This window comes from Rhipicephalus microplus, chromosome 4 (assembly GCF_043290135.1).
Source record: "Rhipicephalus microplus isolate Deutch F79 chromosome 4, USDA_Rmic, whole genome shotgun sequence".
Classification (NCBI taxonomy): domain Eukaryota; kingdom Metazoa; phylum Arthropoda; class Arachnida; order Ixodida; family Ixodidae; genus Rhipicephalus; species Rhipicephalus microplus.
In genome coordinates this window covers 65,257,164-65,280,521 of record NC_134703.1, presented here as the reverse complement: position 1 = coordinate 65,280,521, position 23,358 = coordinate 65,257,164, and the positions used below count along the sequence as shown (strand labels likewise).

Below are 23,358 nucleotides of genomic sequence, written 5' to 3'. Positions count from 1 at the left end.
TTCTCCAGCTGTTAAACGCCTTCGTAACCACAAGAATAACTTATGCCTTACCGTACCTACGACTCCTCCAGGCTGAAAAAGAAAAAGTAGACAGACTTATTCGCACAGTCCACAAGATCGCTTTGGGCCTCTCCCGCACCACATCGACCATGCACCTCCTCAGCCTTGGAATTCACAATACAATAGATGAACTTATCGAGGCTCACCGAACTGCACAAATTGAACGATTGCGTGGTAGTAAAACCGGAAGATGGATACTTCAACGTATCGGAATTCCCTCGTCACCAAGCGGACAAGACTTGATCTCGCTACCGCCTCTCCTCAGACAGCGCTTCATTGTGCAGCCGCTGCCGAAAAACATGCTGGCCGGCATTCATGACGGTAGACGATCAGCCCGCGCCAGAAACCTTCACAATACCTATGGTACGAACACAAAAGTGGCTCACGTCGACGCGGCAAGCTACCCAACCCCCAAACAAGCCTTTGCAATCAACGTCTCGTCGAAACGTACCCCAGTCGATATAGAGCCTACCACGAGGTGCGCCGGCTCCATACGCACACAAGACCCAACCGAGGCCGAAGAAGCTGCCATAGCACTCGCCGCAATGGCCGGTTTTGAAACAATTATCAGTGACTCCAAATCTGCTATCATCCGATTTGCCCGGGGCACTGTTTCCCCAACCACGGCGCGCATCCTCCGTCCTCTGCCCCGAGCGGCACGCAACGCCTCAGGCGACACTACTGCCAGCAGCACCGACGATGACGATCCTCGTTTAATCCAACTCATCTGGGTCCCAGCGCACGCAGGAAACCCGGGCAACGAAGCCGCCCACAGACAAGCTCGAGGACTCGTATGCCGAGCGGTGGGCCAGACTTCGGACCACGATATCGAAGCACCTGAAGCACTCATCACCTTTCACGACATCACACAGTACTACAAGCTATCAAGGCAAACCAGACCACCCCCGCACCCGGAACTAAACAAAGCTCAACAAATCACTTGGCGGCGGCTTCAAACGAACTCATTCCCTTCCCCGTACATATACAGGCACATATACCCTGCCTTATTCACATCTACGTGCACCCTTTGCAAGACCCAGACCGCAACCTTGGATCACATCATCTGGGGATGCAGCAAGGACCCTCCCCCACCAAACCTCCTAGGACAGTCACCTTCAAGTGAGGCCTGGGAGAGAATCCTCACGACCACAAGCCTGGACACCCAGCTCCGGGCCATCAAACGCGCTGACGAGGTGGCGACCAGGCATGGCCTGACAGCCCTTGCCACTTAGGAAACCGTCAGCTGCCTTAATAAAGTTGTTTACTACTACTACTACTAGGCGTGGCAGCTAGGTAGCGAGCGTTTAGTTGAACTCGCAAATATCCACACAGTGAACATCTCTTTAGTGATCACAGTATATAAAACTACGAAGAATTGGCTAGGAAAAAAACTGGCCAATAGTAGGTTGGAGAAGCCAGGCCGCTAAGCTAGGAAAATCAAATTCATTTAAACCACAAAAAAGTCGGTCGAACTTGATAGTCCTTTCCTGGTAGTCGGCTAAACGTCGCGACGTTTATTTGCTCGTTCGTATGTTCACTTGTATGCTCACTGTTAGTTACGACCTGTAAGTGATTTCGTAAGTGCTCGGAACCTTGAGGCATTTTTGTCTCATCCGTGAACTGGTGTCGTTCTGCCTTGTATGCTTTACGTTTTTTTTCCTTTGTTGGTGTTTTCTTTCTGGCACTTCTTTTATTTCAGTTTACGTGGCGTCGTTTTGTTCGCTTAGTTTCACAGCCCCCAGAATACTCTCGCTGAAGGGTAATAGCATAGACAGGCCGACTGGACTAAACTACATTCCGCGCAAGTGCATAAACATAGGCTTACAAGTGCGCAGTGGAAGGGGAAAATAAGGGTAAAAAAATGTTCAATAACAAAAGTCGCCGAAGTGTGAGAGCTTTCGTTTTTTCGCACTCAGGTCAGTTCGTTTCATTTTGTATTCTTGTCTGGGTAGTACGCTTATGAAGCTTTATTTTATTCAACCCTCTTTCTTTCTTTCTTTTCACTTTTCCTTCTCGGGAAGAGAACAAATCACCAGTGTTTTTAGATCAGGCAAGGGCTATTCTGCTATCAAAAAAGAAAAAGGTGTTATAACCGCTTCAGCTTTTGTCTTAGCTTTCTTCTACATAGTGTGCGCTGCTCGCTCTCTGTCTGAATCTAGGGCACGACGTAAACTGCTCACCTTACAGAACAAGAGGGAAGGTACGTCCAAAAAAAAAACGATGCTTTTGAGAAGTTCAAAGAGACAAAAAAGTAAGAGTACCCGAAATTAACGATCAATAATGACCTAATTCTCTTTAATGAAAACCCGCTTGAAAATCTGCTGAATGCTACTAATATTGAGAAAATATTAGTAACTCTTAAGCACTCTCAGCAAAAATAACCGCCTATATACAGTCTGCCATAAAAACATAACGCTTCCGTTTGAAAACCGTACGAGATGGTTATCGCATATCGGGGTTCTATTTTTGGAATGCATTACGTTTCGTTGAATGCGTAAAAAAATCAATATCAGCACTGGCAAGCTCTCATGGTGTTGTACGGCAGTAAGACAACAATATCATGATGAAAGAGTATTATACAGAGACACTCCCATTGATGGAACAATCAAATGGTAGAGTATCTTTCCTTCACGTACACATTACCAGTAAACCTTGTCTCCATGCTACTCTTTCGTTAACTCGTGGTAAGGAAAGAGTTAAACGGCCGATACACTGTGTCAATAAGCAGAAAACGTGGGCGATATTGTGCCTAGTACACAAAATCTCAGCCACTGTTCTCAACAGAGTGTTGTAACCAAAAATATATACGCCTACACGGTTTTGTTCTTGCGCAAGGACATATTTATGGTCACTAAAACTTTTAGACGCTGACGCCAGCAGCGTGGCGCAATAGGCCACCACACTGAGCACAAGGCAGAGAAAGGCCTCAAAGTTGGGTAAAGGAAAGAAGCATGCATGTAGGTGCAAGCTAGCAGAAATCCCAAAGCAATAATTTAAATTTTAATGCACTTTATACCAATGTCACGCTGTTCTTGCTGCTTATCCTTCTATAGCACCGACACTCATTAGTTTTGGCTGCAGTGTAGCACAGCGGCTTTCTCGTCAGACAGGCCTTACCGGCACCCAAAGAATGGTGGAATCATGCTCTCTCGCAATGCCGCCCCGGTCATGTTTGTCGAGTCAGTTTAATTTCATAAGCGGCACAATGCTTCAACAGTACCACTGAAAGCCACATTTCAATATTCAGGCCACTCCACTTGCGCTTTTGGAACGTGACAAATGGCAGTCAAGTGTTATGTTGCGATTTATTGTTTTGTCAGGACGAAAACAAGTGTGGTCACTGTTAAGACGGTTGCATGTGCCGTCCTACAACGGTCATTTATCAAAATCTTGAATTATTTGTATATCTACAGTGCTGAAAGAACTTTTTTGTCCAGCATCTCAAAGGGGGACGACATCAGTGTCCACAGCTTCAGCAAAAACATTAAGCGACATTTCGTGGCCATTTTATTAGATTCCTATGCCAGAGTATGGCATGGGCAGCTATGCACCATTTGTAGCTACACTACAAAGGCGTGCTTCATTTAACACTAAGCAATATTCTATAAAGAAACATCATCATCGTTTTGGTTGAAGAGGTGTACTTTTCCGGAAAATTCTATTTAAACCAAAGAGGTAAACTAAAAAAATGATGTCAAAGCAGCAGCCCTTCCCCCGCTCATATATAAAACGTTTCGTTTGATCTAGTATGAAGAGCATCAAAGAGAGATTGTTCGCAAACGTGTCTTGGCCATCAGCTCGCTGATTACATGCTTGGCGCTGGAAACGTCCCGATACATCAATGAGAATTCGATTTCGACGTGAAACTGTGGGCCGATAGTTCTAGACTTACCGCTGTGAGTTCGCGCCGTTTGCGCGCTGCGTCGGGTCTGCTTGGAGCGAGTATTTACGTGTTGTTATTCACTTAAAGCAAAAAAAGATATCTTAACGAGAACCAGTGCGCAGTGGAAGCATACTACAGACGTGATCGTACTCCACATAAATTTGAGAGTCCCCCCGTGATACCTTCTACCGGACATTCTTTCTCTTCGATGTACAATCGTAGACATTGCTTCTTCCTTTCCTTCCATTCTTATTTCTTTCTTTTGTTTTCGTAGTTTGCGTAGGTGGAGCATGCGTTGATTCAGATGGTGTTCGAAATGCGGCTTCACCGTTGCTCCCGCAGTACAATTCCGGGAAAAAACTCACTTGGAGCAGAAACACCAGCGCCCTGTTGAGATTTAGCACCCCCGTCGAGACTGCATCGAGGAATCTCTGTCGGGCAGCCGCCGCTCCTTAAGCCTCTCGAACTTTAGCTCAAGTCGCCTCGGGGGTTCTTTTAACCACAAGGCAAAGGGAGAGAGGCATCGTCACGTAGTCACGCAGCAACTTCACGGATAAATTTATCCTACAAGTATTACGAGGCAAAAAAGCAAGCGAAAAACTAAGACTTTCATGAGAAACAGGACGACAAATCAGTCAATTTAATGTTGAAGGCTAAATAACGACCGCTTTCTTTGACATCAGTTGTGCGTTTGCTCCGAGATTGACAATGAACATTATATATTTCCTTGACTCATTTTTTAATTTGCTTTACTTGAGACAGAGGAAAATTTGTGGTTTTTATCTCTTTTAACTGTTCACCGCTTGGGAAAGCTAAAGCTAAGAAAATCTCCGTGTATACTGTCGGCGATACAGTTTTCTGTAGGTAAATTCAACGTAATAAATCGTGACGCCTCCCCCATGAAAGGAAGTTTTTTACACCGACTTCAAAACATCCTTGAAAAAAAAAATATTCTCGAGTAATGCAAGTGCTGCTGTAACATATTTTGCTAGATAGGTCACGTTTTTGTGACCTGAAGAAAATGACGTCCGGATAAAGCAAGAAGCGCTCAAGCTTTCTATAAGGCGAAAAAAGTCCAGCCTATCATAACACAGTGAATACTATTAGCTTGGGTGAGCAGACCGTGGCAAAGAGAACTGGCAAAGCGATGATGCAATGTAGCGTAGCGGGATTAACTCAGTTCAATATCCCTGGTTAGATTACCTTTCTTTCTTCTATTCCTATTTTTTCTCCCTCTCTAGGAAATAAATGTTCTTAGAATTTAACCCCTGGCATTGCGCCCTTTCTCTTTTGCTTATACAATTTGTTACTGAAGGCTGGCGAAATGTATATAGTACTTCAACTTTTAGGGGCGAGGCTCCTTACAACGTGGGTCGTACGCCCCGTGTGGTTGTCGTAATAGCCAGTTTTCAAAGTCATTAAATTGCATTGCGTGTCATTAAAAGCGGTTTCACAGCATATCTACGGAGTGAACGATGATGAGTGGGGTGAAGCGTCCATCTGTCCGTCCATGTTTCTGTGCGTCCGTGCATCTGTCCGTTTGACCGTCCGGCCGTGCATTAGCGTGGCCATTCATCCATCCGTTCATCCGTGCGTCAGTCCGTGCATCAATCCGTCCACCCATTCGTTCATCCGTCGATCCATGCATCCATCCGTGCATCGGTGCATCCGTTCGTTCGTTCGTTCGTTCGTCCGTCTGTCTGCCTGTCTGTCTGTCCATCCATCCATCCGTCCATCCATACGTACGTACGCACGTACGTTCGTCCGTTCGTCTGTCTGTCTGTCCGACCGCCCATGCATCCGTCCGTGCGTCCATCCCTTCGTCCGTCATTGCGTCCAGACGGAGGCTTCGCCCCACTCATCATCATTCACTCCGTGGATATGCTGTGATTTTCTTTGTCACTCTACCCTACTACGTTATTCAATAATGTAAAGCTTCCTGTGACGGATCTCTCACGATTAAACAAAAATGTTATAAAAAATAACGGATAATAATCCGGATGGACACATCACGGGCGAAGAAGAATAAAGAGCTTTGGTATTCAAATTGTGGCTCATTACAACTTTCTGTAGCCAACCACGCACCGGCACGACAAGAGACCAGCTGCAGTATACGCAACCCTCAACGATATCTACAAAAAAAAACAAACAGGCAAACTCAACAAAGTTACAGGCCACTGTCTGACGCGTCTGCCAGATCCTGATTGATAGCTGGGCTAAGAATGGCGTGTTTACAGAAAGGCTTTGCAAAAGCTCTCTTTTCTTTTATCGGTGAAAGTGAATGATGAAGACTGAACAATGATGCATAAGTAGACTAAACTTTTATTTTTCTGCCGAGCAATTTCATAGTCGTGGTGTCATGTAACAAGTTTGTGATTCTTATACCTCAAAACAAAGCGACGTCTTTGAAAATAAAGACAGGATTTCTTTGAAAAACGGGTACTCGAGCAAAATTAGCACTTTACTTTTTTATTTTATGTTGCACTTACATGTTGTTGATACTAAATATTTTGGTCATCGATCCTTACACCGATGACAACATTCACGTTCTTGTATATACTCACAAATTAAGTGATGTGAACTTGAGCTCTCCCGCAACGCAACATTCAGCTCATAGCTCCATGCTCTTCCGAATTTGTCATATCAATGATGAAATACCAGTACACTGGCGCTACTATCACTCGTTCAAAAAAGTCTTCATAATGAGCGCTCAGTCAATATTTCTCGCTTCCCTATAGCAATAGGCATCAACATTCGCACCAGTTAAAATTATGTTCAACACGCTACAAAGTTCACTGCATACCGCGTGCGTTATGAAAGGAAATTCATTTCAATTTGAAAAATGTTACAATGTACGCAATTTTCTAATCGCCTGTAATAACAGCTTTGGTGGCTATCGCATCCAGCTCTGTTTAAAAAACATAACGAACACTTCCAAGCCAAAAGGGGGAAACTGTGAGCTTCACATACCCAAAAAAAAGTTGTGAAAGTAAGCTTTCACCACTCGGCGTTCACAAAAACAGTTTCCATGCTGCAATGGGTCACAGGCAGATATGGACGCCACCCACTTTCCGCAATGCCCATATTAATATCAAACTCGGCAAACTAATAACGAATGCGTTTTTCGCAAAAATAGCCCCATTTGTGGTCTAACGGAGCAGCACGAATAAAATAAATCTTATTTGTGGTGTAGAAAGACTATGAGAAGAAATTCGGGCGGTGGTGACGCCCTGCAGATGAATTTTGATCTCGTGGTATTTTTAACGTGAACTCAAGCCACGAACGAAGTGCAAAAGTGCTCTGAGTGTGGAGCAAATTAGTGCTTATGGCTTGTTCTTCTTGAAGCACTACTCTAAACTGAAATGGAAACAAACTGAAATGGGCGAACCAGGACAGAGAATGTTTATTTAACAAAAACAACCCAGAAGTAATTAGAATCATTAACAAAGATATCCTGAAATATTTCCTAAACCTGCTGTTTACTCCGAAAACACGCAGAGATGACGCCACCAAATGGCCGAGTGATTGAATGCCCCTTCCTTTATGCTTCCCCCGTGCAGCGTCACTACATATAATAGGGAAAACATCCTCAGTGAACCCGCTGCAGATGACACATATCTCAACTGCCATGGCAAGAGGGAATACTATTAACCACAGTAAAAAGTAGTCCACCTGTCACCTTTCGAGAGATATATAGTATGAAGAAAGGCATGGAAGTTAACCAGAAAGCAACAACCTGGTTTGTTACCCTGCACTGCGGAAGAGGGAATGTCTGCAATATGTCTTTTTTTTTTCAATTCTTGTCCAGTTAAATGTTCCAGCCGTGTACAGGAACCAAATCGTCGTACTTGTGCTTAGCAACGAACCTAATATCTAAAGAATTCCTTTGAATCAAAACATTCCAAGTTTTCAAAGAAAGCCACGTTTTGTAGCAAGAAAAAGCAAAAGCCACTGTGCAAAACTTTTTATTGCGAACAAAAGATAGGAAGACCAGATGGTGCGACAAATCTCAGCTGAAGGTTTTTCATAGGGCTAGATGCAATAGCTGTCTGGAGCTGTTGACAAGACTTTTCACGCAGCCATAAAAAAGCGCATGTTTTGAGGCGCAAGGTAACAGCAAATGATTTTTATTGATTTGTGCTGATATTATTCTTCTTTTATAGCGAAAGTGGTTATGCGATCGCTTTTCGGATCACGTGCAGTTGTCCCCCCCACCCCCACCCCACCGATGTCCGTAACCACATCACGAGAAATTAGAAAAAAAACTTGTACCACTGACACAGTTGTGCTTGAACCCGGGTCCGCTGGTTGCCAGCCCACTATTCTACCATTGAGTTACGCCGGTGCTTGTAACCTGTGAAACTTCTCTTAGGCAGGCATGACCGATCACCAATGGCACAGTGGGCTAGGAGCCGGGTCCGCTGATTGCCAGCCCAGTATTCGACCACTGAGCTACATTGGTGCTTGTGACTTGTTGTCAAACTTGCCTTAGGCAGGCTTGATGTCGTGAAAGATATCGCGTTAATGCGACTTATAAAGCGTTTTCCAACAGTGAAAGAACAACCAGTCGTCGCACAATTGGAATAGCGTAGTGAGTGGGCCTTCCAATGCTCCAAACCATCACAAAAGCTTTTTCTTGTTCCAATATTGTTGCGATAGCAACTATATGGACACTCTCGGCTTGACACTCTCGGCGTCATGCACCGTATACGTATACGTATCTATATATATGAAAACGCAAGAAAGAAAATAAAATCTACAAAAGCACTCCGCCACGCGCAATCGAACGTGGGACCTTTGCTTCGTGAAAGCGAGGCGTTAACCACTCAGCCACCCCGGAGCTTTTTTTCTTTCTTTATTGCCTGTGTACATACAACATTCACAAACAAATGTACATCAAACAAAGGCCAAACTTGAACAAAAGAAAAGAGGTAAAAAGTGTCAAAGTTAACAGTTAGCCACCCCGGAGAACATCCTTCAACTTTCAAACGTCAGGCTACTTAAATCTACGACTTACGGCTGCTCTCGAGCATCTCGGGGAAGGGGGGGGTCGTATTTTTAGTGTTAGGCAGTACCAGCAAGATGGCGCCATAAGCGCGTGAGAAGGGGAACGACGCTCCCTCACGCGCCCTTATCTCGCGCCGACAGAAGGAGGGGGGGGGGGAGGTCATGCGCCTTGGCTGGCCTCGAACTTTACCTGGAATGATTCTGTTGTAGTTACCGGGTGCACAAAGTTCACTGCAATCATTGCAGTATCCATTTGAGAAAAGCGCATGCTTTCCAGACACAGCAAAGTAACAAATAAGACGCTTATTCGCGTGCATTCGAACCGGTGAGTACGTTTTGTGTGTCATTGGTGTGTGAGGAACGCGGGGCATGTTTCAATCTGCTTTCCATTCTGAGCGTGACCTTTCAATTTATTACTATCGCGTTCATTGCTTCACCTTTCCGTCAAAGCTGTGACTTTTTAACTATGGCGCATACCCACTTCAGCGATAATTCCTCATCATCGTCAGCCACTGCATGGACAATTGGCACAAAATTCCTTGCAATTGTTTGGCGTATTCCATGCTTTTTACAAGAATTACAAAAATAGCATAGCGAATGACGGCCTATTGCCCAGAAGTTTATTAATAATGCCCTAGTGGGTACCAAACAAGTGTGCTTGCAGCAGTTACCCAATGAGTGTTTTGAAAAGGCTCTGAAAGGCAGCTCTTTCAGCTTTCGCTGTGACTGCGCTGCGCCTACAGCGCAGGCCTGACGTTTTTTTACACTTGACTGTAGTGTGAGACGGAAACCTCTGCCAGTATAAAAAAGTAACAAACGGAGTCTTACTATTACAGATTCTTGATGATGGATAGTTCTATCATGTGGCTTTCAGTTCACGTAATGATACCGAAAGAAGCCGTCTCTCCGGAGACGTACGGCCTTTCAATATGCATAAAAGCTTCTTTTACTTGATATTTGTCTTCGTGTGCTGTTTGCATCATCCTTTCAGTATTTGCTTTTTATTTTTTGTCACATTACAAGCTAACATGCTGTAACTGTATAAATAGAAAAAAGTTTCGGCCAAGCTTATACTTGCAGATATGTGACTTTTGGGTGATCTTCAAATACATGCAAGTGGAACTTGGCTCTTTTTGGTCTTGACATGTCGACAAGGCCTCCATTCTTTTTTATTTCTACTTCATTTTTTTGCCATTGCTTTGCGTTATCGAATGTGTCAACATTGCAGTCCTAGATCTTGAAAAAGAGCAGCGCTGTTGTGTTGTTGTAGTTGTATCCTTCTCAGACATCAACGAGATACTTGTTTTAGATTGCAGATATGATGTAAAAATATGAAGCTTATAGCATCAGCAAAAAGTTTTTTTTTTAAATAGAAGGAACTCTATCGTTCTGGGAAACCAATTCAGTGACAGTTGCAGCATTTTTTTTTTGTCGAAGCAACGGCAGTACAAGTTGCACAAAGTTTAAGGCGGGGACAAATAAAGGAAGACCACCAGTGGCCTCATTCAAAGGGTCGCAGTGCTAAAGCTTTTCGCAACCTGAATTATTCGTCCTCAGGCACGCAGGGATACTGCAGGCAGCCACCTGTGCTAACACAGCAATGGCGCAGCTCAGTGATTAAAATGCAAATGATATGTGCTAAAACGTTTGTTTCAATACGCTTTTTTGTGTGTGGTGGCATTCTGCTTTTTACATCGCATTTCAAAAAAGCATTTCTGTTATACACATACTTTTTGAACACAGCACCTCTTCTGACGTTTTCTCACCACGTGGAGAGCTCTTTCAAAACATTTCGAATATTCTTGTCTGTGTTCCTAGTCTGTGCCATCGCAAATGGCGATTCGCAATGTATTTGTTTGCTTGTTTGTTTTATTGATGAATTGTTTGTTTGTTTTTGACTAAAAGAAATGAATGACAGTGTTTGTTTTTGTTCGTTTTCTAGTTTGCTCATTCGTGCGTAGCTACCTAGTTTTGTTGCTACAAATGGTTCATTTACTCGGCTTGTTGATTATAAAACTAACATTCGCTCACTAACTGCCTATTTGATACGTCCGTATGAAATCGGAATCTGTATTATTGCGCACAAACTACAAATAAGACTTCCTTGTGAAGAGTTGCTGGGTAAAAAATCTCACCATCTGCTCAAAGTGAATGACGACGAGTTGGGCGAAGCTAAAATGCTTATAAGTAGAACCGCGAAACGTTCGCCCACACAGCATATGAAGACATGGAATTTTGTTATAGGCTTGATTATTTATACGCTTACATACACAATGTTCATTATTTAGATATCGATGCAAATATATAAACTTATATGCGCACAACACATAATCATTTACATATGAACGAAATTATGTACGAGGATTACATTAGTGATTACAAAGTTGAGGGACGCGTTTTTCTTTGAAGACTACAATTTTGTGGTCGGGGAAGAACGAGGCTAGATGATATAAATTAGAGGATGTAGTTGAAAATTAAGAAAGGCAATGTCAATACATGTCCCTCTGATGACGTTGTGCAGGTGATCTGGCTTGAGAGGGTACTGGTACCCGTGCGTCACACTCATGGGCGAAACATTTCGCGCCATCAGAGTCCTTCACGTGGAGCAAACGCGGGGCTCGTTGCAGTCGGTTGGGGGGGCCGATTACGTGGCAGTGACAGGAAACTACCGTTGTAGCACGCTGGTAACGTTGGTGCGAGAATGGTTGTTGCGGACGGAGACGTTGACGGTTATGTTGTCGTCAAACCACAAGTGGTGGCAAACCTCACAGCCGTGGCCCAACGAGTGACCGAGGAAGTCACGCTTGAAGCGCTCGTCGGCGCCATCAAACTCGGGTAGCGACCACTTTTGGCGCTTGACAGCTGCTTGCCGCGCCCGCTCCGATTCGAGGTTCTTTTGCCTCTTGGTGCAGATGGCTAGAGAGCAAAAACATTTCGTGAAGCGAGAAGACCACAAGAGAAGAAAGAACAGCTCCACTATTAACTGTTTAGTGACAGTCTAGGAAATGCGCAGGAAAAAAGAAGACAATTCCACGCGTGCGTGCACAGATAAAAAACGACGTACAGCGACATAGTCAAGGCGATAAGCTATAACAAAAGCATTTCTGTCGAATAGAACAATTTCGAAGTTCCACTGATTCAATTAGGCACTTTCGTTTTGATAAGAAAAAGCTTCCAAGAGCTCTCTAACTGCGAAACGTGATATACATATATATATTATATATATATATATATATATATATATATATTATATATATACATATATATATATATATATATATATATATATATATATATATATATATATATATATATATATATAGTCTAGTATATATATATATATATAGTCTAGTATAAATTAGTCTTACTAACGCCGGATACTTACCGTACACACACTTGTAGTCATATTTATTCACTATTGCGGAGCAAAAGTAATGTTCAAAGTAACCACAAAGCTTCGTCTCCGTGCTCTCAAACCGAGAAGTTCAATATTCTTATGTGTAAGCTTCAGATTCGTCTTACCGATCTCCGCGACCCTTTCACTGTTTACAAATACAGACCCTTGACGACATCCGGTTTCGTCCTCCCTCCGATGTGCCTTAATAGCATCGGTAAGCAAAAAAAGCTTTAGAAAAGAGCCCGCTCATTTTCTACACTTTCCTTCTCTTAGTTGGCAAAATATATTCATTAAATGTTTTTGAGCTATATAAATGTGATAAGAGATTCTTTTGAACTTTACGTGCGTGCGTTTTATCTGAAAAACTAAAGAGAGACTTTCCTTACCCCCGAAAAAAACTTGAGAGCGTGCTTTCAGTTTCAAAGTTAGAAATTGGTAAATCAGGTGACCGGCAGTCTTTTTTTTAGTAGAACTTGTTATTTTGAAACCGTCTTTGACACGACTAATTGACCCGGTATTATACTATTGCCATTCACACCCTTCATTTCAACTTTGCCTATTCGTGGTTAATAACTGTGGCTAGTACATTTTGTTATGTTTTATTTGTTGAGGTAGCAACTCAACACAAGCCACAGTCTCATCTTGGTACCACAGTCGATTACTTACTGACCCGCTATTGACGGCGCACACGTTGGGTTAGGCGGTCTTTATTCACTCATGTCCTTTGCCTGCAAAAACAACAAAGCGTAATGTAAACAGAATGGCGCTGTAACCAATCAGCTCACGAAAAGTATGCTTCTGATTTCTCACACAGCATTGTTAGCACTCACTCAATAAGGCAGTATGCTTGATCTGGCATGTGTTGGATTCAGCTGAATGAGCAATAAATGACCAGCTGACCATCCTCGCTCTTTCATTTGAATGTTTTACCACCACGACTGATCTGTCTTAACGATACAGCCGTAATATTGGTGGTACACAACCGGTACTCGATCTTGCAAGTGTCCCGACTTTGGCTTTTTCACACTCATCTATCCTTGGCGTTCCTTGAAGTGTAAGTCACGTCAGATCGTATAGTTTGGCGTCTCGTATTTTATACTTTAACATGGCATCTTCAAAGCACGAGCAAGCTATAGTGCGAATATTCTAAGAACTCTAGTCGATAGGAGATACAGAAATTATAATGCAAGTGTGTTCTGTAAATAGCACGCCGCGCATCGTTTCTAAAACGTTCATGGAGTCACTTAGCCTGAAGGTAGATTTACCAGTAGAAAAAAATTAAGAATTTGTTGGGCCTATCAATATGTCATTAGTATGAAACACGTATTCACAGTTTTGAAAAGTTCTGAATTAATTTGCGAGGCGTGCTCCAGTGAGGACACTTCCTCAACCCGTGTCAATATGAAACTAAAGTTTTAATGACGCACGGAGAAGTCTAAAACAGGAAGTTATCAATTATTATCACTCATTGTATTCCCCTGGGGCGGCGTACTTGAATTGACGGTATCGTGCGAAGGGTAGAGGTGTACGTTACGATGCAAGAAGCGCTGGATTTGTAAGGTTTAATAGATGCCAAAGGCATATCACCATGGCGTCATTACAGCTTGAAGAAAGGCACTGCAGTCCGTTTGCCCACATAGCAAACACGACGTGGCTGGCTACGCGTGAAAGTGCAATATCCTCGTATTCAGCTTTACATCAAAGGCAAGCTTGAAGCCCACACGGCTAGACGAGAACTCAGTTGCACTTTTAAATCTCAGTATGGCATGAGTGCGTCTATAGATAATGCGCGTTATAGACAACGCCTCGGGCGTTTCGCGCTTAGTCACGATTACAAGAGGCTTATAATGTCCGGATGTCCTAAGAAAACACGTGCATTCGAAACGGAGTCTTTAATCCTCAAGCAGCCGATGACTTAAAATGGAAAAGAGTTATACAAACGGAGTGCTAAAACAGAGTTTGTGATAACTAACTATAACCAAAGTTGGTTCTTCAACGTACACGTTGAAGCTTCAATGGCAACGTTCTGCAAACAATTCTCTCTCTTTTAAGAGGGAACACTCGTCGGCTTATTCCCCGGAACTTAAATATGCCTAACTGAACTTTATCTTTGCGAGAAAGGCTTATGTTTGTTTGTGACAACCGAAGTATACAAAAATGCTTAAGAGGTGTTTTGAGGACGCATCAGAATAATTTAAGTGCTCCAATGTGGCCATGGCACGACAGTTTCAAGTGCTTTCTAACTGAATTTTCAATTTGTTTTCGCTTATTTTCTCTTCATTTTTTTAATCGCGAACATTTAATGTGTTCTCCCTGTGTGTGCCTAGCCTGTGACACAGTTCTCTAAATCCTTTCCTAACTAAATATCGTGGCTCAATCCCGCATTCAATTTGCTTTTTTTTTCTTATTAACCCATGCACTCTAGAAGTTCTGTAGTGTGAACGCTTCCGCGTGATAAAACTCGTTATCTGCCACGCTCGCGTCTCTGTAAGTGTAGCTGTACATAGAGTCCACATGGAGTCCTGCACATTGTTGCCGCAAAAGTTCGTTCCAAACACAATCAAACGTTTCGTAGCCAGCTTTCCCGCTCCGCTCTTATATATATATATATATATATATATATATATATATATATATATATATATATATATATATATATAATGTGCTGTTTGTATATATATATAAGGGTCTGTGTTTGTATATAGTGAAAGGGTTGCGGAGATCTGTAAGACGAATCTGATGCTTACACATAAGAATATTGAACTTCGCGGTTTGAGAGCACGGAGACGATGTTTTGTGGTTACTTTCAACCTCACTTTTGCTCCGCAGTGAAGAAGAATGACTGCAAGTTTGTGTATGGTAAGTATCCGGCGTTGGTAAGACCAATATATATATATATATATATATATATATATAATTAGGAATAAAGGAGCACACTTACGAAAATTTGAAAATTGTTTACTCTACGTTTCGGCCGTGGCACGGCCTTCGTATCCTGACGAAGGCCGTGCCACGGCCGAAACGTAGAGTAAACAATTGTCAAATTTTCATAAGTGTGTTCCTTTATATATATATAAACAACCTCACTATATATATATATATATAGTGAGGTTGTTCCTGCTCGCGGCTGGTTATTTTTTCATCCACTTTTCTTTCTTCTTATTTACATTCCATTGGTTCTAATAACTTCCCCTGTACATTACTTGGCATTACTGTCTGTTAGATCTCATTAATTTTGTGTTAAAACACGGAAAAACAATCCCTTAGTATACACTTCTTTCCCTTATATATATATATATATATATATATATATATACCCAGTGATGTATCTGCTCCTCCCAATCTCCAAAACACCACGGCTTTTCTTTCTCTTTTTCTCATTTCAAACGGACTGAACGATTCACGAAGTCCAGCCCATTCATATAAAGAAATGTTTGCATCGCCGTGCGAAACCAGCGAACCGTGTACGGCATTCAGAGTGACGTTGTGCTTTCATTTGTTCGCACCATTGTCACTGGTTAGCCTTCTTTTCGCCTATATGAATGCACACACTGATAGCTTCGCTTAGCGAGTACAAAACCATGAACGTTCTTTTTTTTTAACTAGAGAACCAGTACTGCGTTAAGGAAGCGAGAATCTTCCTATAATCAACACTGAGGGCTTCAGGACCACTCAGCAATCACCCGACTTATTCCGAACGTTGGTTTGTGGCACAGTAATCGCATAATGGTTTGTCGAGGGTTTGAATGCACTTCATCACCGGTACGCGCAACCTAGGGACCATTATTTCTTTCTTTATTTTTCTTCTTTTTTTGCAACTTTCATTCCTGCCTCTGATTTGGGAGGCTCTGTCGCTCACGCGCCACACAAGAGGCACGACCTTTTGAATGAAAAATGAGGTCGCATCGAGAAGCTGCAGCGTATGTATGCATTGCATTTGGGTAGAAACGTGTCACGTTAATTTGTACAGGTTCAATTGGTTTAAAACTTGGCGTTTGAGAAACAGGGGCAGCCTTTGAGAAACAAAGTTTGAGTTTGGATGCGGTATAGGTGGGTCAACCGGCAGCGAGAGAAAATGCTTGCACGGGGGGTCTACATGTACTTTAAAAAGACATGAACTCCACACTTCCTTTTTTCCCATCGATTACCATTAAGTAGTCATGTCAGTTTATTCTTTCTTTTTTTTTTCTTTCGTTGAAAATTGAAAAACTGGATCGTTTTGTTTTACTTGTTTTATGTCTTTATCTTCGAAGAACTTGATTCGCTCTTCTACCTATGTTCACGTACAACCATTCGCTCTCTAGCCCATCAATCATCGTGCGTTCTTCTCTTTAGTCAGGGATATTCATTTCAACATCATTTAGTGTTATCTATTTGCAGATTCAGAGCACTTGTCGGTAGCGCTTCTTCTCAGCAATGCAATGTCATCGGTGAAGTGCGGTTTATTAAGGTATTCTCCATTAACTCTTATTCCTAGCTCTTCCCATTCTAGGCCTTGTTAAACCTCCTTTAAGCACGTGGTAGATATCACTGCGTATATCATATGATCTTGTCTTACACCCTTTTTATTGGTATTTTGTCACTTTCTTCAGGGAACACTACGGTGGCTGTTGATCCTTTGTAGATTTCTTCCGGGATGTTTATATATGCTTCGTCGATGCCCTGATTTTGCAGTGTCTGCATGACTGCTGATACCTCTATTAAATTAAATGCCTTCTCGTCATCTATGAAGCCTATGTATAGTAGTTAAGTGTATCCTGAGCATTTCTCTATCCACTGATTGACTGTACGAAAGTGGTCGATTGTGTGTTAGAGATTCCGCTTGATTCTTCGATTGATCGAATTCGAATGTTGTCTTTATTCTGATAGCAATCATCTTTATAAATAGCTTGTCTACGATAAAGAGCAAGCTGATCAGCCTGTAATTCTTTAAGTCCTGGTCGTCCGCTTTCTTATGGATTAAGGTGATGTTACCATTTGTCCAAGATTCTGATATCCTGCCCATCAGAAGACACTTCTCAAACGGGGTGCCTAGGTTTTCTAACACAATCTGTTTTCTGTCGTTCAGCAGATCTCATGTTGCCTGATCCTCACCGTGCACCTTAGCATCTTCGCATTTCCTCCAAGGCGTTCCTGACTTCCTTTGTCATTACTGGTGGGATGTCATCTGGGTTACTCCTAGTTCTCACATTATTGATGTGGTTGTCTCAGCTACTGTACAGATCTCTGTAAAACTCCTCCGCTACTTTAACTATTCTATTAGTATTGGTTGTTACTTTACTTTCCTTGATGCTTAGTCCATACTTATGGTTTTTTGCCTATCCCAAGTTTCCTCTTCAACGATTTGACGCTTTCTTTGTTCTTAAGAGCATGTTCAATTCTCTTCATGGTATACCTTCCTACATTGGATTCCTTAAACTTATCGATTCACTTCGAAAGGTCTGTCAGTTTTATTTCGTCTGTTGTGTTTTAGGATTTCTTGTTTTGATGTTTATAGTGAGGTTCTTCATCTCCTGGGACACCTTGCTAGTATCCTGTTTAACTACCGTACCCCCAACTTCCGCTACACATTCCTTGACGATACTCGTCAGATTATCATTCATTGCGTCAACGCTAAGGCCGCGTTCTTCGATAAGAGTCGAGTATTTTCCCTCTCAGTGCTGTAGCTCACTTATTTACTTCTGAGGTATCAGTTTCTGTCGCTTCTTTTTCAAGTCCATGTGAATTCTACACCTTACCATTGTGTGATCACTTCATCGTGCCTTGCCAAGCACTTCTACATTCTGCGATGTCTGGATGTGCACTCAGTATAAAGTATATTTTGTTTTTGCTTTTGTCTTTAAGGTTCCTTCATGTCCACTTACGGTTCACTTGTTTTTGGTAGAAGATATTCAGGATCCGTAAATAATTGCATTCCGCAAATTTTACTATTAACTCTTCTCTGGTATTTCCAGTACCGATGCCATTATTCCCTGATCTGTAGTCTTCATCCTGCTTCTTCCCTACTTTGGCATTGAGTTCGCCCATCAGTATAGCGTACTGTGTTTTAGCTTGCTCATTGCCGACTCCACGTCTTCATAGAAGCTTTCAACTAATACAGCATGATGGCTGGATATAGGCGCGTAGGCCTGTACCACCTTCATATTGGCTCTCCTATTGAGTTTAGTTACGAAACCTACCACCCTTTCATTACTGCTATAGTATTTCTCTATGTTACCAGCTATATTTCTGGGGATAAGGAACCTCGCCCCCAGTTTTCTTTTGTAAGTGAAGCCATTATATCAAAGGGCATGACCATTCTGTAGCACTATATAGGCCTCATCAGTCCTTCTAATCTCACCGAGTCCTATTACATCTCATTTAACACCCTGTAGTTCCTCTAATAGTACAGCTAGACCCCACAGATTCTTAGCAACCTGTGCTGCAACGCAGATCTGACCGCAGCCATGGTCACTTGCTTCACATCTGCTGGGAACTGAGGGCTGAATGTTAATTAGCATATCTATGTGAGAAGTAGTGGCCAGATACTGCATCAGGGTGGCCAGTCCTCCTTTGGTTAGGGAGTTCGTTACCGGTGGTGGTCATCGGTGAGGCCGCACCCCAGCCCTCCTAATGCAATTTCATCATCACTCGAATATTTTTTTTTATTCTGGTGGGGAATCGCGCGACACTAGCATTCAAACCATTGACCTCTCGCACGTGAGGATGATGCTCTAACCACTGTGCCATCGCTGCATCTGAAAGCCTACTGCAGCTTACTGTAGTACGTCCCAGAATTTCAGTATCAGGAACGTATACTGAACACCCACTTTATTGGCCCCTGAAGCACTATACCTCCTATAAGCTTCTGAAGCAATCCACTCGTATCCTCACAACAGAAAGATTCACTACATGCTTTCAAGGTGGTCTTATCGCCACTTACAATGCTATTACTAACCCCCCCCCCCCCCCACCCTTTATTTGTCTTGTCAACTTTCCGAAAGAAAATTTGGGTTAACCTAGGGCTGCGCGCCTCTCGGACACCCGTGCAGATTCCACCGACGTGGTTGCACTCGTTTGAGTTATTTGGCCGGCCCTCAACGAGCTCTATTGTATGCGCTAATGCACCCGAGAGAGGCCCCTATAAAAAAATGGCAGCATATCCACGGAGTGAATGATGGGGACTGGGGCGAAGCATTCGTCCGTCCATTCGTTCTTGCTTCCGTCCGTTCCTGCGTACGTCTGTGTAACCGTCCATGCGTCCATTCACCCGTCCGTGCGTGCGTCTGTTCGTGCGTCCGTCCCTGCGTTCGTCCATGCATCCGCGCCTGCGTCCGTTCATGCGTCCATCCATGCATCTGTCTGTGTGTCCGTTCGTCCATCTATTCAGCACTCCAACTACCACCATCTCGCATCTTTTCATCATATATTCTCCATATAGAAGCACCGCCATCCAGCGGACATTTCAAGGACTAAACGGGAGGTGGCACATGCACACTTTCTTATGGCTTGCGCTTCAGGTTTACTTCCCACCTTTAACCACCTCGAGTTCATGGTATATACTAGTTCACTGTATTCATGGCTATGCGGCCCAACGCTCGCTAAACCTTTCTAAAACCAAGGAGGTTACACCCAGCGAGTATAACGTAGCAACCCTTTTTTGTCAGATCGTGCTCAATGTACATGCCAATAGCTGCTAATGGGGATCGCAGCGTGCGCGTTACCTAAAGCCCGAATGCTCCTGTCTCTCATTCCCCCTTAGCAGCCATTTATGTGCATTGAGCACTATCTTTTATTGTTCAACAACGCACAGAAGAAATCTCTCACCGGAACCACCTTGGAGGTTAAAATCGTAAGGACCACTATTTCGGGTATGTGCCACTGGTGGTTACGTACTACGAGGGATGCACAAGCCACGCCATAAGGAGCTTCGCCCCTAAAATTTAAGCAGCGAAGAAGCATCTGGGTCAAGTTGAGTTAGTGTTAACTATTTCATTTGACGCAGGAGATTCATGGTCGTGAGCTGGTAAGGGCGTTCAAAGGGAGCTAATGGATCGCAGGCTTTTGTCGGGCCTGTCACGCTGCTGCAGCTAGTATGTCATATAGCGAACATAGTACACAGACGGAAATTTGACAAACAAACATATAGCAATCAAAATAAATCACGCAAGCGATGCGCCTACAAGTTTCGTGTTTCACCTTAGCTGTTTCTCATTTGAAGGAAACCTAAGTGCTACTCCAATTACTCACGATAGTGAAACAGCATAGCACGGACACTAAGTACCTCTGAGAAAGGCTTGGTTTTTGCGAGAGTCCATGCACACGTACTCACCGATTCCTTGAGTGCCAGTAAAGAGTAAATAATCCTTAAGTGCCAGTAAAGACAGACGGACAGACGGACAGACGGCGGACGCGTGGATGCACGCATGGACGGATGGAAGCACTGACAGGCGGACGAATGCACGCAAGCATGAACTGACAGACAGAGAATGGACGGACGGAAAGAAGCACGGACGGCCAGACGGAAGCGCAGATAGACAGATAAACGGGCGAACGCACGGACGCACTCACGGTCGTACAAAAGCACGGACGCATGAACGAACGGACGGACGCTGCGCCCCACTCATCTTCATTCACTCCGTGTATATGCTGTGAAAAATACTAACGCCATCTAGTTATATTATTCCGAAAGACATATACACACACAGTCATAAACTGGAGTTGGCTGCATACTACGTACAGAGAAGGGAATGACCCACGACCTAAATAGCTTCACCCCTTAAAGAGCTACGAATTTCTCTCCGCTATTCGGGTGCTTTCCCGAACCGCCCTGAATTGTTTGCTGATTCGCTCGCCAGAATGACGGCGAAAACAAGAGCAGACACAACAGCTCTGCGCTCTACAAAAAAAAAAAGACCCCAGTCGATGCTACTGTTCCCATGACGGTAGTTATAGCGCGAGAACAGAACGACGACAAAGAGACAAAAAGGACACAAAGGACACGGTCACTAGCGCTCATGTCCTTCATGTCCTTTTTTTACTCTTTTTCGACGTTCTGTTCTCGCGCTATAACTATCGTCATGTCATATCAACTAGCCCAAGCTGCCACACACTACTGTTGCGTAGTGAATTGCTACGGTTGTAGAGGACTTCAGTTTTGCTGATTTCCAAGGCTTTAGCGATGCAGAACGACGGAAGCTCTAGATACGATTGTTCTTCATAAAACAGAGCGCACAAAACACGGGCAGAAAGAGATTAGGACAAGCGCTCACTATCAATTGAAGTTTTATTGCAGAATCAAAGCATATATAAACCTGTGGAAACCGCAATAAAGGGAAGAAACAAAGAAAGAAAGAAAGAAAGAAAGAAGAAAGAAGAAAGAAAGAAAGAGAGAAAGAAAGAAAGAAGAAAGAAGAAAGAAAGAAAGGAAGAAGGAAGGAAGGAAGGAAAGAAGGAAAGAAAGAAACCAGAACGAAAACGGACATGTTTCATGCTCTTTAACAAATAACAAGATGGACGGGATACTAACACACCTGTCACCTGCCCTCGTTATCTCTGTCACCTCTACTATTTCTCTAGTTTTTTCTAATGCCCATACAGTATAGAACTGTCTTGCTGAACAGTGGAGCACCCTGTGGCCTCACGTCACACTTCTTACAATGGCCGGCAAGGTGTCCGTCAGTTGCAGTGTTCCTGACTTTGTTTTTATGCTCATGCAGGCGAAAGTTGAGGCATCTACCAGTCTGGCCTATGTAATACCTGCCACAAGAAATACGAGCCGTTGCAATTGTGTTTGGTAAGCGAATTACTCGTGTTCTCTGCAGCCATTCGCATGAGAAGGTGTAATAATGTAGGTCTCCTGTTATTGTTTTGATTAGCTTTGACGAAGAACGATGGTAACTTTGATTATGAAGCTAAACGGAGCCTTTGAGTGCGGTGCACGCCTTGCAGCAGTAGACAGAGGACGCGCGCGATAAACATCGCACACATGGCGACCACCAATAACCTGAAGTTTTAGAACATTAAGAACGTAGGACTTTAAAGGCTGTAAGTTCTAGCTTTGACTATGAAATGCGAACACGCACACCATACAGGTAAACCATGAAATGATATTGACCACAATAATTTTTTTTCTTGCCGCGATTCACAGAGCTATCTCGGAGGCCTCGGTTTTGCCTTTCGTTGTACGCCAAGAAAGTGGATCCGCATGTATCCCCATTTGCAGTATATACAAACGAATGACAGCCGTCAACAGAATATTCTAGCATGGTTAATAAAACAGTTCAACGTACGGGAAGCCAAAGATCGATGGAGAATGCAACTGCAAAGGCGAGAATCGCGAAGGCTATTCGTGCTGAATAAAGCAAGCTTTGCATCACTGATCATATGATGAATTGCTCATATGTGCACTTCATCGCTTTGGCATCATGTGTATGCCCAATTTTAACGCACTTGGGCGTTACAAATGTATTTAGGAGTGCTGGCCCCAAGCTTGATCTCATGCGTTGCTCGCTTGCACTTAAATTGTCAGTTGCAGTACATCGAGTAACTTAAACATCTTTCGCATTGTACCCGCAATGCGTTTTGATGAGCTTTCTACTTTTTTGAAGCGAGGTTGGATGGCAAGAAGAAGCTTGTCAGGTTTTTGATGTTTAGGAAACCTCGCCTCAAGAGTAACGAAAGAGAAGGACCTATACACATTAACTTACAGATGGCTCACTTTACACTACCCATTTATGGCGGGCACGGTGATGGGGGTACTAGTGGCGGCGTTTTTCGCAGCGCCGCCTGGGCAGAGCCTGAGGTCTAAGTTGCACAAACTGGCAGTTGTTACAATTCCTGCAATTCGTGCCAAACATGACATCGAGCATTATCGCGTGTACGCTCAAAAAAAAAAGCTCTCACAGACACGATGAACACCGAATTGACCGTGATCACACGCCACAAAGACCACAAATTGCGCAGCAGCTTGGCGCACACGCGCTGACCTGCCTGGGCAAGCGCTCGGAGGACAGACGTGGAGCGAGACTAC

The 23,358-nt window shown here is 43.4% G+C and overlaps 1 protein-coding gene across 1 annotated transcript in view; it reads right to left on the bottom strand.

The window, feature by feature from the left end:
* Window positions 1-11,615: 11,615 nt before the first annotated feature.
* The window catches only part of LOC142814367 (uncharacterized), a 101,595-nt gene continuing 89,852 nt past the window's right edge, over window positions 11,616-23,358 (bottom strand). Inside the window, exons 5-6 of the mRNA XM_075893086.1 lie at window positions 13,063-13,075; window positions 11,616-11,866 (exon numbers count right to left, since the gene is read on the bottom strand). Coding sequence (XP_075749201.1) covers window positions 11,616-11,866; window positions 13,063-13,075 — 264 coding nt within the window. The remainder of the gene's footprint in view (window positions 11,867-13,062; window positions 13,076-23,358) is intronic.